General features: G+C 37.7%; 1 protein-coding gene across 12 annotated transcripts in view; it reads left to right on the top strand.

Annotated features, from left to right (window-relative positions):
* ZNF385B (zinc finger protein 385B) overlaps window positions 1–14,438 on the top strand; it is a 387,462-nt gene extending 373,024 nt beyond the window's left edge. For all 12 annotated transcript variants that reach the window (XM_044768627.2, XM_044768623.2, XM_070508197.1 and 9 more), the window contains 4 exons: window positions 9,756–10,001; window positions 10,777–10,955; window positions 11,531–11,632; window positions 13,027–14,438. In XM_044768627.2, coding sequence (XP_044624562.1) covers window positions 9,756–10,001; window positions 10,777–10,955; window positions 11,531–11,632; window positions 13,027–13,245 — 746 coding nt within the window. In that variant the 3' untranslated portion in view covers window positions 13,246–14,438. The remainder of the gene's footprint in view (window positions 1–9,755; window positions 10,002–10,776; window positions 10,956–11,530; window positions 11,633–13,026) is intronic.
* The last annotated feature ends 313 nt before the right edge of the window (window positions 14,439–14,751 follow it).

Here is a 14,751-nt window from a genome sequence, read left to right as displayed (position 1 = left end):
AACTCTATCTAAAATTTTAGTCTTTTAAAATCATGATAAAAAATAATATGCAAATAGATGAATAATATTGGCCCCCCAAATTAAGATTATTGCTTTAGGGCATGGGGTATGAGCTGGAGTTGTCCAATTGTGGTGATTTGCTTATAAAGACTGGACCACTATTTTTTTTAGTCCTTAGTGACAAATGGCATGGATTTAAATATCCACAGCCCCTGAGTAAGGAACAGATCTCATGACCTTGATCTCATTAACATTGGCTGTGTGTTGCTTGAGCGTAGGCCCCAGAACTATTAACTTTTCGTTGCGTCTTGCACCTGAAGCCCTTGCCTTTCCTCTACAATCTTCTTCGTTCTTAAAGCTCAATGAGAAAATGGTAGTATTTTGCACATGTATGATTAAGGTACCAATCACCTAAGTCACTTGCTTGAGATTAATCCGTGAGTGATGGACTAGGAATAACCAAGTTTTCCTGGCAGAGAGACCAGGAAGTTTGGCTAGCATCCTAAATACCATTTTCTCTAATTCCAGTAAATGGCATTACCCACCATTCACCGAGTGTTCATGCCAAGACTGTAGTAGTGATCCTTGATTCCTCTCTTTCTCCGATATCCCACACCTAATCAATCAATAAGTCTAGTCATTTGTACCTACAAATATATTCAGAAAGTACTGCTCAATTCTCTATTAACCATCCTGGCCCAAGCAAGTGTCAGCTCTTGTGGACAACTACAGTAGTCTCCTAACTGATCTCCTCGTGTTTATCCTTTCACAGTCGATTCTGCACATAGCAGGCAAACGATCTTATGAAAACATGGCTCAGATCACCTCTCTCCCCTGCTCAGTAGCCACACTTAGATTACATCCAAATTTCTCTCATGCTCTACCAGACTGTACGTGATCTGGCCCCTCGTCAGCTCCTCCACCACTCAGCCAGCATTCACCCCCTCTTCCCTCACCTTCTTCATCTTGTTTCACTACAAGGTTTTTGTCCTTGCTATTCTTTCTTCCTGGAATGCTCTTCTTCCCAGAATTCCTACCATTTCATTCAGTGTCTGTCAAACATCACCTCTTTAGACAGGCTTGAACTGACTCTGTTACCGTGCCCTGCCTTATTTTTCTTCTTAGCACACTTATTACTAAGAGAATATATATATGTGTGTATATAATATATATATATTATATATACAGATACTTTATATGCTCATATAGAAAATATTTTATCTATTACATATATATTTCTTATATTACATATATATTTTATAAATACATATATAAGCATACGTGTGTGTGTGTGTTTATACACATGCATGCTTTTCTGTCTCCCCCACTAGATAATTAATTTCATTGAGTCAAAGATTTGGTCTTTTTCACCTCTAACTTTAGTTCCTAAAATAGTGTATATCACATAAGAGGTACTCAATAATTATTTGTTGGCTTTGTTGGACTGATGGATGGTTATTTGCTTGGGATATGTTCCTAGAGGGGACTTACTTGGTGAAACGGTATGAACTGCATATACGTTTCAGGATGGTTATACTATTTTACACCCCCACCAAGCAGTATATATGGGTATTATATCTTATTTTCCCTTCCCTTACTGTAATTTTTAAATCTTTGCCATTTCTCAGAGGCAGGAAATGATACCTCTTAGTAGTTTTAATTTGTACAACTTGATAAATCAAGATACATGTTATCAAAAGCAACAATGCAAGGAAATCTTTACTTCATATAGGGAATCAGAGACCTTCTTTGGGTGTTCATTAATCCTGCTGAGAAATTAGCCAGGAAGAGAAAACTCAGGGATAATGACACCTACGTAAATTTTTGCTTGAAATGGACTTTTTAAAGGCTGTTGTCATTTGCTTTCCTAAGTTACATGCAATGTCGGAACCTTTGAAGAAACTATTAAAACACTTACCTGGTTCTCAGCAAGTTTTTCCTATAATGTGCTATTCTTTGTATGGCATCATTTAACTAAGTACAAAGATACTACCATCCACTTACCTTTATTCAACAGTGTCAGGCCTTCAAGAAGGTATTACTGAGATTGAGCATTTTTAGTCTATTCTCCCTCAAAGCAGAAGAGCAGTAAGAGGCACTTGCTCAGGATTCAGAAGCCTGTATTTGAATCCATGCTTTCCCACTTATTAATTGAATGACTATGGGCAAGTTACTTAACCTATCTAAGCCTTGGTTGTTTTTTTCTTTTTAAACAATTGTAGTTATCATAAGACAACATTTAGAGAGAGGAAAGCATGCCACCACCTGGGAGATGCTTTGTCATACATATATCTGACAAAGAACTCTCGTTTGGACTATATAAATAATTCCTATAAGTTGATAAGAAAAAAGCTGAGAATCCAGTTTAAACAAAAAAGGAAAACATTTGACCAAGCACTTCACAAAAGAAGATACACAATTAGCCCATAAAAATATGCAAAAGTATTCAATATCATTAGTTATTAGAGAAATACAAATTAAAACCACAATAAGATACCACCACAACTCCACTGGAATGGCTAAAACCAAAAGGACTGATAATACTGATCCCATGTGTTAGAGAGGATGTGGAATGATTGGAATTCTCATACATTGCTGACAGGAAAATAAATCAGTACAACCATTTTGGAAAACTGTCTTCAGAATCTACTAAAAAGATAGATAGATAGCTCTTTAAAGCCCAGCAATTCCATTCCCATGTATATATATTTAATATAAACGAGTATTTATGTCTACCAAAAACATGTATAAGAATGGCTATAGTAGCATTATTCAAAATAGCCAAAAACTGAAAACATTCTAAATGTTCATCAATAGTAAAAGAAGTAAATTGTGGCACAGTCATACAATGGAATACTACCCAGCTGTGAGAAAAAAAACAAACTTCTTCTATGTGCAACAACATGGATGAATCTCATAGACATAATGTTGAGTGAGAGAAGGCAGAAACGAAAGAATACATATTGTCTGATTCTACTTATATGGAATTCAAAAATAAGCAAAACTGATCTAAGTTGATAGAGATGAGAACGGTGGTTACCTTTGTGGGGAGAGGGAGTATCAACTGATTGGGGGTTCAAGGGAGCCTTCTGGGGCGGAAGAAACATTCCGTATCTTTATATCTCATATATCAATATCTTACATTTTCTATATATATTATCTTGTGTTTACATAGATGTATACATATGTATAAATTTGTTAAATTTTATGTGCCTTACAGTATATCTTATACCTCAATCAAAAAGAAATTAAAAGATACAGATAGTAATAGTATCTACCTCATTAGAGTGTATGAAAAATAAATGAGATAATGAATGTAAGTTCTTAAGATACTGCTTGGTTTATAGCGAGTAGTCAATTAGTGTCAGCTATAGATTTGTGATTATGATCGTTACTTTTACTATCACCGGAAGATCTAACTGCCGAGAGCAGCCATTAGGCCAATTTTTTTGCTCTGCATAGAAGCAAACTTCCCTAAATAGTAATTCTGCATTCAGCTTCTAAGAATCATGCTCCAAACAACTTAACATTACTAGTTATGCATAAAAGGAAGCTTGTTATTATAGTAAAGTTTACTTCCTGGTGAGTGTAAAATTTTTTAACTCCCAAAAATGTACTAGTTCCCTTTCAGTATTAAGAATTTTTTTAAATTACTTTGAAGCACAAATCATCATTAATCTCATGAAAAGATATTCAACTCCTTTAATATTAAAAGAAATGCAAATCAAATTAACAATGATATATTGTATTTCACCTGTTGGATTGGCAAAAACAATGGATGATTAGGCTGGTAAAGGTACAGGGAAGCCGGCAGTCTCTTACAAAGCTCTAAGGGTACTAATTTGTATAACTACCTAGAGGACAATTTGCCATTGTGCATCACAAGCTCAAAAATGTACAGGCTCTTTGTCTCAGCAATTCCTCTTTAGGAAAAGTGTAGGTCCTAAGGAAATTATCAGACAAGTATACAGAGATGTCTATGCACAATGCTGTTTATATAACTGGTCTATTGAATACATATATGAATTCAGTGGAGTACAAACATGATTGCCTATATATTCTGTTGAATCTCCCTTTCTCATTCCTCAAAGACATTGTCAGATGTCAAAATGTCTGGTCTTATTTGAAATTTTAGGCTCTTATCCAGTTGAACACATCCTTCCTCCTGGCTCAGGTTGGATTATGGGAAGGGACATAGTCTACTCTTTTTTCTTTCCCATCATATCATTTCTGATTCTTGCCCTTTCCAATTGTCAGGGGTAGAAGGAATTAGAGGGGGGGAGGAAAAGCAAATATTTTTGTACTTAACACAGTCATTGATGCCCTCTGCATAGCAGGTGTCCAAATGCTTCTTGAGGACCATGTGCAAGGTCTTCATGTGGTGCTTCTAATCCTTCCCCAGCCCCCGCCACCAGAGGTCCATTCCTCAGCCTCTTGCTGCCAGGGTCCTGGTGATCAACCTTCTTGTATTGGTACTAACAACATGGCTCAAGCCTGGCCACCTTTCAAGATGTCCTATTGACCCAAAGAAAACGCATTCAATCTTGACATGCCAAATTGAGACTGCAGGTTCTTCTACTTCTGGCCCTTTCTTGGTCCAGTCCAATCTCTCTCTAACCTTCCCTCCTCTTACTTGGTCTAGTATGAGGCACAGATCACTAACATCAGAAGTTGTCTGACTGGAGAATGAAATACCTGTATCCCGTCCTATCTGCACTTCTAGCTTTCCTTGTTGAGCTGGATTCAGAAGCTCCCAACCAGGCCAGAAGCTCATGCCAATGAGTCTTCCCATCTTTATATAGTTCAGGCATGTGGGTATAGCATGTTGGTAGCAGGATAAGTTCGACTCCCTCTTATAAATGCTACAGGTATGTGTCTGGGGGTTCCTTGGGGACCTTCTCTAAGATGCTGAATTCAGTGGAGTACAAACATGATTGATGAACATTGCTGAGATACTTCTGACAACTGCTTTCAGTTTTAGGTCATGTCCTTCATTCTGAAGCAACAGAAGGTCCCATTCAGTATTTTTTTAACCTTTGTAAACGTGCAAACCAGGAATAACCCAAATGTCAAAAGAAGAGAAGTTGAATAAATTATACTACATCCACATAAGTAAATATCATTTAGTGTTATAAATCATGATACAATTCTACATTTATTGATACAGAAAGATATTCTTGATTTATTGCTAGGTGAGAAATGTTAGTTATAGGATAATATGTTTCTGTCTACTCATATTTACTGTTGTATAAAAACTGGTTTGGAGTAATAGATATCAAAACAGAATCATTCTAAGTCAAGGGTCGGCAAACTATTACCTGTGGGCGAAATCTACCCTGTTGCCTGTTTTTGTAATGAAGTTTTATTGAATCACAGCCAGGCTGGTGGCTGCTTTCCTGCTATAATAGCAAAGTTTAGTGGCTGCAACAGAGAAAGAACGGCTTGCAAAGCCTAATATATGTACCATCTGGTACTTTACAGAAAAAGTTTGCCCACATTTATTTTAGGGAATGGAATCATGGGTAATTTTAATTTTTAAAAAATTTTTATCTGACTTTATTTTCTACATTGAGCATAAATTTATTGGGGAAAATATATATCTGTTATTAAACCATTGAAACTTAGGTTAGAAAAACTTACTATTTGAGGGCTGGTCCTGTGTTGTGATTGTTAAGTTTGGTGTGCTCTGCTTTGGCGGCCCAGGTTTGCAGGTTCAGATCCTGGGTGTGGATGTACACCATTTGTCAGCCATGTTGTGGTGGCGACCCATGTATAAAGTGGAGGAGGATTGGCACAGATGTTAGCTCAGGGCTAATCTTCTTCAAGCAAAAAAAGAGGAGGATTGGCAATGGATGTTAGCTCAAGGTAAATCTTCCTCAGGAAAAAAAAGAAAAAAGAAAAGAAAATCTTACTATATTAATAAGATTAAACTCAAGAGTAAACCTTTTAAGTGGAATCGGAAAAATTTGATTATAGTTTCCAAAGTTCTACTTCAAAATATAAGAACTACAATGTGGAATATTAATTGCATTTAAAAGTAAGACCTATATCTAGACATGGCTCTTTTAGTTACCAACAGGATTAGTTTCTGAAAACTGCTATCAGAACTTCTGGCATGTTCTTTTCATCTTCTGGGTTAGCATATTAGTCCTCTGAGGCTGTGTTTGAGTAATATAGTGCTAAGTTTGATGAATAGGTGGGTTAATTTGAGTAAAGTTTTTGGAGTAAAAAATAAAGGTGATAACTGAATATTGAAGACTGATTTCCTTCACATGTTATATATGAGATATGAAAACATTTCCAAAAAGAGAGGTTTTCAGAATGTTTAGAGCTTTGGAAAATAAGTGAATCAATACGGAACCTCCCAAGAAGGCTGCTTTGAAGAACTAAATTCACTTGGATGCATAAATTATGGATATTTATTACAAAGGGAAATTCTGATGTAGCTAAGTAAATTTTGCTTCAAAATCCTGTAGGGTAAAGCCTTAAAAAAGGTGTGTGAATAATCAGGAAATAATTAAGACAGTCAGAAGACCGGCTAATTAACATTAGGTGAGGGAATACTTGAAAATGGAATTTGTATTAACCAGAAGTTCCAGATGACATGCATCTTTATTAAAAGAAACAGAAGTAAACAGTACATTAATTAAACTTTCAAATACACAAAATAAGGAGGCTTTAAAAATGCCAGTAATGAAGGCGAAATAATATAATGGATTTGGATGAAAATATCAAGCAATTAAAATGAGATATAATAAAATAAGGCTTTGAAGCTTATAAATTTACACATCCAGAAAGGATGCCACAATTTAAATATATTACTGCATCAGTGAATTTCCTGCTTTTAGGATCTGTCTTATTGACTAGCTAGTATTAATCCAATGGAACAATTCTCTGAATATTTCCAGAGTCAAAATATATCCTTAATATCCTCAAAGATTAAGACTCTGGCTTATCTAGGGATAAAAACTAACTAAATATTAGTCATGTAAATGTTAAACACACCATACCTCTTAGTATTTTTTAAAAGGGAAATGGCTACCCTTCCTATCTATTTTAATAGTTTTAAGATATCCTCTGCCTTTTGACTCAATCCACCTTTACAATTATATCTCCCATTACATCTGTTGCAGTCATCTGTGTTCAACTACCAGGTCTTCACCAAGCAAACCCCGAGCTTTCTAACAGCATGTCCTCATGTTTCCACTTCTAACCATTCATTTCCCACTCCTTTTCACCCCATTCCACGCTTATCTAAATCTGACCTTCAAAACCCAGCCTAAACACCACTTCCTTTATGAAAAAGTCTCTTTCTTCCTAGCTAGAAGCAATCCTTTCCTGCTGTACGCTCTCATGCCTCTTACCAGTTTCTATCATAAACTGGAGATCTCTGAATGACTGTCTCATTTCCCCTGCTAAACTGTTACTTTCTTAAACTCTAAACCTACTCTATTTACTATTCTCTTCAATGTCTAGCACATTGTCAGCAATTAGCATATAGCTAATATGCATTTGTTAATGAATAAATAATCTTTTGAAAATGAGATATGAAAAGGAAATCTGTTTAATTTTTCTTAAAGAAATAGGGATATAGAGAAAAAGATGTAATTTCCTCCATCTTTTCAATGTAACCCAAATCAGATGATTGAGTATGAAAGATATTTTCACTTAAGGCAAATATGCTTTAAAACTAAACAGTAATTGTAAAACAAAGCAACAGCTTTTTCACAGCTTCAGGTGACTATTGTACGCCTGTTATACTGTTAATGCCATATGAAGTCCTCCCTTTGTGCAGGAAGATTAACGCACCACACAGTGAACGGTTAGAGAAAAGATCATGTTCATTTATGCTACCCACTAATCTGTGGAACATTATTTAATTTTGATGAGCCTCAGTTTTCTCATCTTTAAGACAAGAATAATCATTGTGGATCTTACCTATTTCACAGGTTTGTTGTGAGAGATACTAAGACAATGTAAGTGACAGCATTTTGTAAATTATAAAGTTCTGTGTACATGTAAGAGTGTATGAGGGAGATCAATATAAGGGACATTAAAATAGTAACATGAAAACATGAGAGAATGAATGAGTAAATGACTAAAACAGGTGAGATTATTTAGGCCAAATTTATATGAAATATCTTATGAAATGCTTGAAGCAAGGAAAGATTTTGCTGTGCAATAAGTTTCCATCACAAGAAACTGAGTAATTTCATAGGGGCAAATGTTAAGGTTACTGAATTATTTTGCTGCTTTGTGAGTTCTATAAAATTGCAAATTCAGAGAGACCCTTAGATGAGAGAGTTCCAGACCTGAAATAATCTTCAATCTAATTTACTTACCATGGCCACTTAGGAAGAATGATTTTCTTTCCTTCTCTCATACTATTGAGGTCAGTTTGGTAAAAGCCTAAGATCTTTTCCGTCATATTTCATGTCATCCTGAAGTTTTAATAAAGCTGCTGAAGAGGAAGTTTAGATTGTGGAACCCAAAGATAAAAAGGGATCTGAGCATTCATTTATTCCAAACACCACCAAGACCTGAATTCATCTGTAGAATCCCTGCTATGCCTAGATATGAGCTGGATGGATCCAATGCAGGAAAAGGGATGGAAATCAACTGCTGATCCCTAAATCAATTAAGTAGAAATATGATCTCCTGTCATTTTTGATGTGTGAAAGTTGTAGTTGGCCCCATGTGAGGAACAGACAGACACTACCATGTTGCTCTTCCCCTAGTCACGCCTTCCCTCTTGGTCACCTAGGCCAAGGTACACAGTTCCAAATTAGCTAGAGCAATTAACAAATGAATTTTCAGTTTTAATTCCCTTTCTCTCTTAATGAGAGTTTATCAGCATATCTATAGACATTTTCTAAGAGCACCAGCTCTACTAGAATTAAACATGTAATGGATTTTGCTATTTCCTAAGAAGTTCCCGTTTCTTTCCCAAAGGAGCCATTGAACAGAGCCTGTCTTGAATAGCAAATGAACCCCGAAATGTTAGATTCCATTAAAGTCACTCTGACCGCTCTTATAGCCTGCACATGGGCTTTGGGGATCATAAGCATTTAGCAGCTACATGTTCAAAATGCCAAGATGTCTGTAAATGATTTGGCTAATCCTCCTATTGTGCTTATGGTTAATGTCATTATTTCAAACTTATGATTTAGACTGGCAGTAACTAATAAGTATAACGAATGGAATCTTCGCATGTTGCATTTTGGATAAATTGCATTGCCATTCAATGAGCAGCAAAAACTTAACTAATCATAATCAAAATTAACCATGTTTCTTCCCTCCCCTTTACCCCAAAGTTAAAATTTTAACCTTGGTGTAAAAATTGAATTTTAACTTTATATTCATGTCATAATTAAAACACGAATAGTCAAATGAAACCACCATTGCATGACTTATTTCATGTTACCATCATATGATGTAATCAAATTGGAAGGTAGCTGGTTTTCCCATATATTACAGACTTCCCTGGAGCAACATTTACAAGTCAAGGACATCAGACAGAAAGTTACCTGCTGCAAGTGGGAGAACAAAGTCATTTTTCATAAGTCATCATGCTTTGATAACCTGATATGGAAACTGATGGCAGGGAGTTCTTTTTCAATAAAGTTCAATGAACTGGTCTGTGCTGGAGTAAAAACTACACATGAAAATCAAATTTCTATTTTGAATTCCTGTAAGTTTATCTGTGTTTATATGATATATGAGGCTTTAATACTATCTCTCTGTATCTCTCTTAGAAGATAAAGGGAAGTTAAAGGTCACCACTTCCAGTCAGCCGTCAAGCTCTGAAGGCGGCTCATTTCTCCTCAAATCTGGCCCAACACCTCTGCCCCCTGGAGCAGCCACTTCTCCCTCCAAGAGTACCAACGGAGCTCCTGGTACTGTTTCTGAATCAGAAGAAGAAAAAGCCAAAAAATTACTTTATTGTTCACTATGCAAAGTGGCTGTGAACTCACTGTCTCAGCTGGAGGCACACAACACAGGTCAGCAGGGATTTAAATAATGTTCATAACAAAACCCAACTCTGCCCATCAGAACACCATCTCTTTTGTTGTTCAAACATTAGGTTTGTTCAATGTCTTCTCTAGTTTTCTAATTCAAAGGAGTGATTCTCAGAAAAGTCTGATATAATCACTTTGGAAACAGCAAGGCAAAAGCAGGCTAGAGATAAAACTTGTTCCTTCTTTATTTTCTCAAAAGCATCTAATACTTCCCAAAACTCATTATGATGAAGTGACAGAAATGAAGACAAATATCTATGCCCAATGTTCACCGCAACACACTTATAAGAGAAAAAAATGGAAACAACCTAAAAGTCCCTCAGTAGGGAAATGTTGAATAAATCATAGTAACCCAATATGATGGATGATATTACTCAGCCATTAAAATGTAATTATAGGAAAATATGTGTATGATTTGATATGTAAAATTTTCAGGATATTTAATTACCATGATCCCAATTTTGAAAATTTTTTCAGTACACCAGAAAAAGAACCTGAAAAGAAATACACTAAAATGATAACAGTGGTTATCTCTAGATGGTAAAAATATAGGTAATCTTTATTTTCTTTTTTATATAGTCATGTTTTCCCACTTTTTACAACGAAACTGTGTTAAACTTATAATCAGCATTAAAATGGTCATTAGCAAAAAGTATTGGGAAATTCAGCCTGAAGATAAACTTGTCAAGGATAAGAAAACAAAGAGCTTCATTTAGTTCTTAAATAGCTATTTAATGTATGTCTCTTTCTATGTTAGGATCTAAACACAAGACCATGGTGGAAGCTCGTAATGGGGCTGGTCCAATTAAGTCCTATCCTAGACCCGGGTCAAGATTAAAGATGCAGAATGGCAGTAAGGGGTCAGGACTACAGAACAAGACATTTCATTGTGAGATCTGTGATGTTCACGTTAATTCAGAAATTCAGCTCAAACAGGTAGTGTATCTTCAATTGGTCATCATTGTTGTTTGGGGTCACCACTTGACTGTGAATCTTCTAATCTATATAATGATTCTCAACTGTGCTCACAGTTAAATTTATTAACCTTTCTAGGATGCATACAGTATACAACATGCAGGTGCTATGTGGAAGAAAAAGTACCAAATATTTGCGCACCTACTATTACTGTATGTCAGATTCCAGGCTAGGTGTTAGAGATAGATGAGCACAGTGGTCACCTGGACCTTACAGTAGAGCAGGAACTTTTGGAAGATAAGTAAGATGTTCACCCTGTCTTCCAAGGACCCAAAATCTGGGTAGGGCATAGACTCATCAGTCAGGGCGCAGGCAAAATCGGCTAAGTGCTACGGAGGAAGGGAAGGGCAAGAGGCATGACAATTGAGTGGGGAGCAAGTCCTAATTTAGAGAGTGTGCTGATTTTACCCACGCCACCTTGGAACTAGGGACCTAGAACTGGAAATGGAGAAACCAGCTACCTCTCCCTAGGAAATACATTTTACATGGAATGAAACTCACATTTAGCTTCAGCTAATGCATCAAACTCTTTTCAGCACATTTCTAGCCGAAGGCATAAGGATCGAGTTGCAGGGAAACCACTGAAGCCGAAATACAGTCCTTACAACAAACTCCAGCGGAGCCCGAGCATTTTAGCAGTAAGTTCACCTCACCCACTCACCTGTTTGGGGGGCAGCCTTGCTGGCTTGCGCGGTGAGTGTAGGTAAGGAGAGCCTAGGGACTGACTGGTCCTGAAAGGTTTTGAATTTAAATAGCCCTCATAGAAGTTTTAATGAATTGCTTGTTTCCTGCTGTAGGACACTTGAGGGATGCTTCCTTAGAGAAGAGAAACTGAACCTCTTTAAGAGCTAATGCCTTACTCTTTACCAGGGCCTTTTGAATAAACTATATTCTTTAGCCTATAAAGAAAAGGCTCAGGAACAAGGACAAGTGGTGTCTGAGGCATCCTGGAATGTGTTGAACCTGGGAAGAGGGATTGCTTTCTTGAAACAAAAATCCATCTATTTAATATCCTCCTCCTCTCTGGCTCGCTTGCGCTCTCTCTTTCTGCTGCCAGAAAGTGAAGTGGGTGTTTGTATTGCTCTCTCTTTCCAAGTCTAGCAGGCATGTTGGTAATCAGCCTGTCTTACCTGTTCTCAATATATGTGCTGTTTTCAGTTTCTTTGCTAAAATACCCAAGAGCTCCAGCCAAAGAGGCCATATAAACACCCAGATGGATGGATTTCATAATCGGCCCAGTGTGGCGTTCTGTCTGAGGTTGAAGCTGGGATTGGCCAGCTGGAGGCGATGGCAAGACTACCTTCCAGTTTCTCCGAACCCTCCATCTGACGCTGCAAGCAGGTGTTACCTGTATTAAGCAAATCCAGCTTGCAAAATTCCTCCTGATTGCGAAAGAGAGAAATCAAGGACTGATTCCACCTGGGATTCCTTTAAATGGAGAATGTTTCTAGTCCACTTACAATCATTCCCAACAACAGATAATTGTGAGCTGCAATTTTTCAGGGAATACTCTTTAAGTGGCCAGAGGGAGAGGTGTCAACTGACTTTGTTTTCTTGACTCTCCATGGGTCCCTTACATCCCGAACCCGGTTACCTAACCCAGTGCTCAAAGAAGTCACATGGAGGTCATGCACATTCTCCAAAGCAGCCGCTCTCAAGGCTGCCTTGTTGTTTAAGCAAGTCAGAATTTTGAAGTGAGCTCCATTGTCTACGCAGGAAATCTTCTGGGTCTGTTTGTTTTTCCCTTGAGGGCAGCAGCATAAAATAGCTTTAGCATCTCTCCAAAGAGGTCTTCCTGTGTCCTAGTCCCCGGGGGCAAAGACCCCCAGAAAAGGGTTGAAATGGAAACAAATCAAAGTAAAGGTATGCCAAGAGCCTTTGAAACCAGCTTTGAGAAAATAATCATTTCTGAGAGTAAAGATTTTTAAAATCTGACTTCTTAATGTTGATGTTTTACTTATGAAAATCTATCTGTGGTGCTGTTGTTTAAAACAATATCCCCACTCCATTACCGGTTTTCTCCCTCTCTTAGGCAAAACTTGCATTCCAGAAAGATATGATGAAGCCTTTGGCCCCGGCCTTCCTGTCCTCGCCCCTGGCGGCGGCGGCGGCAGTGTCCTCGGCGCTGTCGCTGCCGCCCCGGCCGTCCGCCTCCCTCTTCCAGGCTCCAGCCATCCCGCCAGCTCTCCTGAGGCCGGGCCACGGGCCCATCCGCGCCACTCCTGCCTCCATCCTCTTCGCTCCCTACTGACGTCTACGAGCCCCAGGCGCTTGAGGCCAGTAGGAGAGCTGAGTAGGCAAGCCAAAAGGATTCAGCGATGTCAGCATTTCGTGTTCAGTGCCCCCACGCAGCCACAAAATGCAGCGAGCATACCACCCCGAGCCCGACTCCAAAGAACAGATCACTAGACTCAAGAGTGCTTTTAGGGACCGCGCCTATCATTTAGGAATCTGAGCAGCACAGGCTTTATTTCCCTAGTCCCTCTCCCTGCCCGCCGTCGTCCACCCCCCCCCCCCATTCAATTTGTATATCTGAGATATTTGGTTTCTTGCAAACGTATTGGTCAGAAAAATATATACATAAAAATATATCATTCTCTGACTATTTTTCCATGGGTGTGATCTGGCTTAGAAACAATATGGAATATTTTCCTGACAGACTTGAAAACTAGGGTCTTCCTCACATGTCTGTAAATAACTCTGGAATCCAACTGGGCACATTCTAGTGTGGAACAAAAACAGATGAACACAAGTGCTGCCTTGTGGACACCATCTCCCCAACGGATCGCAGCGTTTTCTTTCTGGCGTACTCTTGTTGACAGGGATTGTGTACTGTTGTAGACCCGAGTACTGTCGTATCCTGTGTAGTGCTAGATGTGTATCTCTTGTCTGAATTAAACATTTTTAGTTGCTGTGTAAATGTTAGGAAGCAAAGTAGCTTTGAATTTTCTCTTTAAGAGAACAAAAGATAAAGTAATGTATTTTCTTTATTTCACATTTTATTTGGTGATATTTAAACGAAATAGAAAGCCATATAACATAGCTATAATTACTACCTGTTTGCTCTTTTTGTTTAACTTATTTCGTAGCTTCCACACCGTTGGAGTTGCTAAGCAAATGTACACAAACAGAACAAGAGCTTCCTAAATTGCACATGTTTGCACCTCTTGCGCATTCTGCAAGAAGACAATGAATCCATGTATTTCTACGTAATTATCTTCTTCATTTTTAACCTGTTTTCATTTGTAATGATGCTACATAATTTTGTGGCTCCCTAATGCAATAATGTACAGAAGATAAAAAATTTATAATTGAACAATTTGTCTTTCTGTTCACTGAATACGTTGCAGGTCTCGCTCCTGTGCCCCCCCCTTCTAAGCTGATGTCAACAAGACTGGAATGTTTGTGATATCGGGGGGCAAGAGGTATCATAAATCAACAAAATAGAGTGAACTCTTTTAGAGCATCTATATCTGCAATCTGTAAATGGTAAAATGTCTGTGTATTTTTTTAAATGTATCTTTTCAATAAAAGTACAAAAAATAAAAATCTGTGTTTTCAAAGTTATTCTCTCCTGAGACATCTCAAATTTGAAATCATCTGATGAAAGATTTTTCAGTAGGTGCAAAGATTGCTTCTTACATATTTAACATTTTCAGCTCTTATTTGCAGCATGTTTATTTGTCATGTTTATTCATTACTGTTCGCAGCATCTGCGTGAGGCAAGACTGTACTGCTGTTTTCCTTCTGAATCTCT

Source organism: Equus asinus, chromosome 4 (assembly GCF_041296235.1).
Source record: "Equus asinus isolate D_3611 breed Donkey chromosome 4, EquAss-T2T_v2, whole genome shotgun sequence".
NCBI classification, from domain to species: Eukaryota; Metazoa; Chordata; class Mammalia; order Perissodactyla; family Equidae; genus Equus; species Equus asinus.
This window is presented reverse-complemented; position numbering and strand designations above follow the sequence as displayed.